A 2,869-nucleotide genomic window follows, 5' to 3' on the forward strand; every position below is an offset into this window, starting at 1 on the left:
GCCGACGTGCGAACAGTGAGTGCGAGAAGGAAGGCGCGAGCACACTACACTACCGGGCGGGCGGCTGCTGGCTGATTATGTTTGTTGTTTGCTGGCTGCAGCTGTTGTTGTTGTTTCGCTTTCCGCCCCGGGTTCGGGTCATGGGATTTTTGGGTGTCTTGGGCACACACAGCGCTTGTATGCAAATTATTATAAAATTTGAATAGGATTTCAGGATTTTGGGGAAGCGATGTGCGGTCGAAAAGCTGCCACTGGGTTAGTGGGAAAGATGCAAATTAGAATGATAGATTTGGAGTAGATTTAATTTGAAAGTGGATTTTATGATATCACGATTCGAGTTTGATTTAGATACCTGCTCGATTTTTACAAGCAGCTTTGTTGATTGGCTGTTACTCAGTATTTTATGCTTCTAGATATATCAAATCAACTATATCAACATATTCATGTTCATGAAAATACATTTCTTGAAACAAAATACTGAAAGCATTGAAAAATTTGAAAATTTTAAGAGAGCGATTTTATAACTTCTCAAATTGAATATCTATATAAAAAATTGAATAAAATGTTAAGATTTTCTCATAGTAGGAAAATCTAATTAAAATTGGCAAAAGTATAACACAAATAAAAAAAATAAAAAAAAAATACTCAAAATTGTCCAAAATGTCAAATTTTTCATTCAAGTTGTTGATTTCTCATAATTATTAGAATAAAAAAAAAAAGGAATTTGAAGGCATTTCGATTTTGACAGCGACTATTTCGCCATCGAATCGATTTCGGATATTTGTTCTCCTATCGGATTTGTTTATTTTCCGGCGTCTGTTGCCCATCGATCTAACCAAAATAGAAGATAGATAGCATAGATAACGATTTGCATAATATCGATGATGATCGATGATCAAACCTCGAGCCTTGATAACAGTTAATCACTTTACGACTCATCGAAGGTTTTGTATCGACGCAATTCTTAGTCGGCGCTGAACTATCCATTCGATAGAAATGTTCCTGAGGGTTGTCCTAGCGCTTTCTTGGGTTGGTTTAGTGGCTGGAATTTTCGGTGGAATCCAGGTTCAACCAGGCGAACTTCCGTACAATGCGTTGATATCCATAAGAGATACTGCCGACCGGAATGTAATATATCATAGTGGTTCGATCTTGAACGATCGCTGGATCCTGACGGCTGCCCATGCTGTTTTTGCTGATCGGAATCGGCTGGTGGCATTCGGAGTCACTGTTGGAAAATATGACATGTTACAGGCAGACCAAACTGAGCAGACTAGAGGAGTCAAGGTAGTAATCTGTCATCCCGAGTACAATGATGCTATTGTCGGAATGCATGATCTGGCGCTTCTAAGGCTGTTGGCTCCGGTGTCTTTGAACGATTTCGTTAAACCGGTAGCTTTGGAGCGCAGCACGGAGTATCCCAGCGTTTGGGTTGGAACGGTCAGCGGATACGGAATGGTTCTAAGCAGTGGCAACAGTGCTAGCTTCCTTTCGGTAGGTTTCTTAAACCACTGATCATTTCCCAATACAACAATAATTTTTTTTTCAGAAACTATCGGTCAACCTTTTGTCACGGGCGGTTTGTTCTAGTGGGCAAGATTTTTGGAACGACGGATTAATCTGTACCGACCCAGGGACCTGTGGGGGAGACTCGGGGGCACCCCTGGTGGAACGACGGGGGGACTTCTGGATTCAGATTGGACTGGTTTCGAATGGGAGTCAGTGTGTTTTCTACGGCAGTCCTGTCTATTACACGTTTGTGTCCCGCTATGTCGGTTGGATCAATGAAACCATCTGGCAGTTTGAGGACGATAACGATGACGATGCAGCCATTCGACCAAGCTGTTCGGTGCTGGTGGTAGTATTGGTTTCGATTTGGTTTTGGGTTTTGAGATCGTAACACAGTTTGTATATTTTTTAAGTTATTTGAAATAAACGGTAGAGGTGTTGAATGGCGTTTTGATCTTGAAAAAGGTTGAATTTAAATAAGCAGTACTAGTCTTGATCCTTGGGCACAACCACTGGATCAGCTCACAAAACACCAATACGAATAAGGTGTTCAATAGTTAAAATTATGTAATTACATATATTGCCTCCACTTTGGTAGTTTAATGTCGTTTTTTTTTCGAATTTTTTGCGATGATTCTATAATGTATTTGAAAAGAGGCTGGGTCAATCGGCCTAAAGTCATGAGGCCGAAAGCCATTCGGCCGATGTACGTTAGGCAGAATAGGCTATCTGGCCGAATAGATCACTAGGCCGAATGGGTTATTCGGCCGACGGTTATCCAGCCGAAGGCTGTTAGGCTGAAAAATCGCAAGGCCGAAAGAACTCAAGGCCGAAAGAACGCAAGGCCGAAAGGATGTTCAGCCGAATGGTCATAAGTTCAAATGTTTATTAGGACGAATGGTCATCAGACCAAATGGTCATCTGGCCGAATTGTCAATAGCCCGAATGATTACTAGGCCGAATAGTCGTAAAGCCGAATGGTCATTAGGCCGAATGGTTACTAGGCCGAATGGTCGTAAAGCCAAATGATCGCAAGGCCAAATGGTCGCAAGGCCAAATGGTCGCAAGGTCGTAAGACCGAAAGGTCGTTAGGCCGAATGGTCGTTAAGCCGTGATGGTCGTAAAGTTGAATGATCGTCATGAATGGTTGCTAGGCCAATAAGAAATCTTTTACACTTGTCTGCATGTTAGGCTGGATGGTCATCAGGCCGAATGGTCGTCAGGCCTAATGGCTGATAGGCCAAATGGACGATAGGCCGAATGTTCATAAAGCCGAATGTTCATAAAGTCGAATGGTCACTAGACCGAATGGTCAATGGACCGAATGGACAATAGGCCGAATAGTCACGAAGCCGAATGG

The 2,869-nt window shown here is 42.4% G+C and overlaps 1 protein-coding gene across 1 annotated transcript; it reads left to right on the forward strand.

Moving 5' to 3' along the window:
* Positions 1–996: 996 nt before the first annotated feature.
* Positions 997–1,900, forward strand: LOC129754019 (coagulation factor IX-like). Its single transcript, XM_055749875.1, has 2 exons — positions 997–1,494; positions 1,550–1,900. Exons 1-2 carry the CDS (start codon positions 997–999, stop codon positions 1,898–1,900), a joined length of 849 nt encoding a protein of 282 aa, XP_055605850.1.
* The last annotated feature ends 969 nt before the right edge of the window (positions 1,901–2,869 follow it).

The sequence above is a fragment of the Uranotaenia lowii genome, chromosome 3 (genome assembly GCF_029784155.1).
Source record: "Uranotaenia lowii strain MFRU-FL chromosome 3, ASM2978415v1, whole genome shotgun sequence".
Classification (NCBI taxonomy): domain Eukaryota; kingdom Metazoa; phylum Arthropoda; class Insecta; order Diptera; family Culicidae; genus Uranotaenia; species Uranotaenia lowii.

Bases quoted from the DNA above. Each gene is read 5' to 3' on its own strand.
- LOC129754019 (XM_055749875.1), top strand. From the start codon at position 997: ATGTTCCTGAGGGTTGTCCTAGCGCTTTCTTGGGTTGGTTTAGTGGCT. The intron at 1,495-1,549 runs GTAGGTTTCTTA...TTTTTTTTTCAG, and splicing joins ACAGTGCTAGCTTCCTTTCG to AAACTATCGGTCAACCTTTT.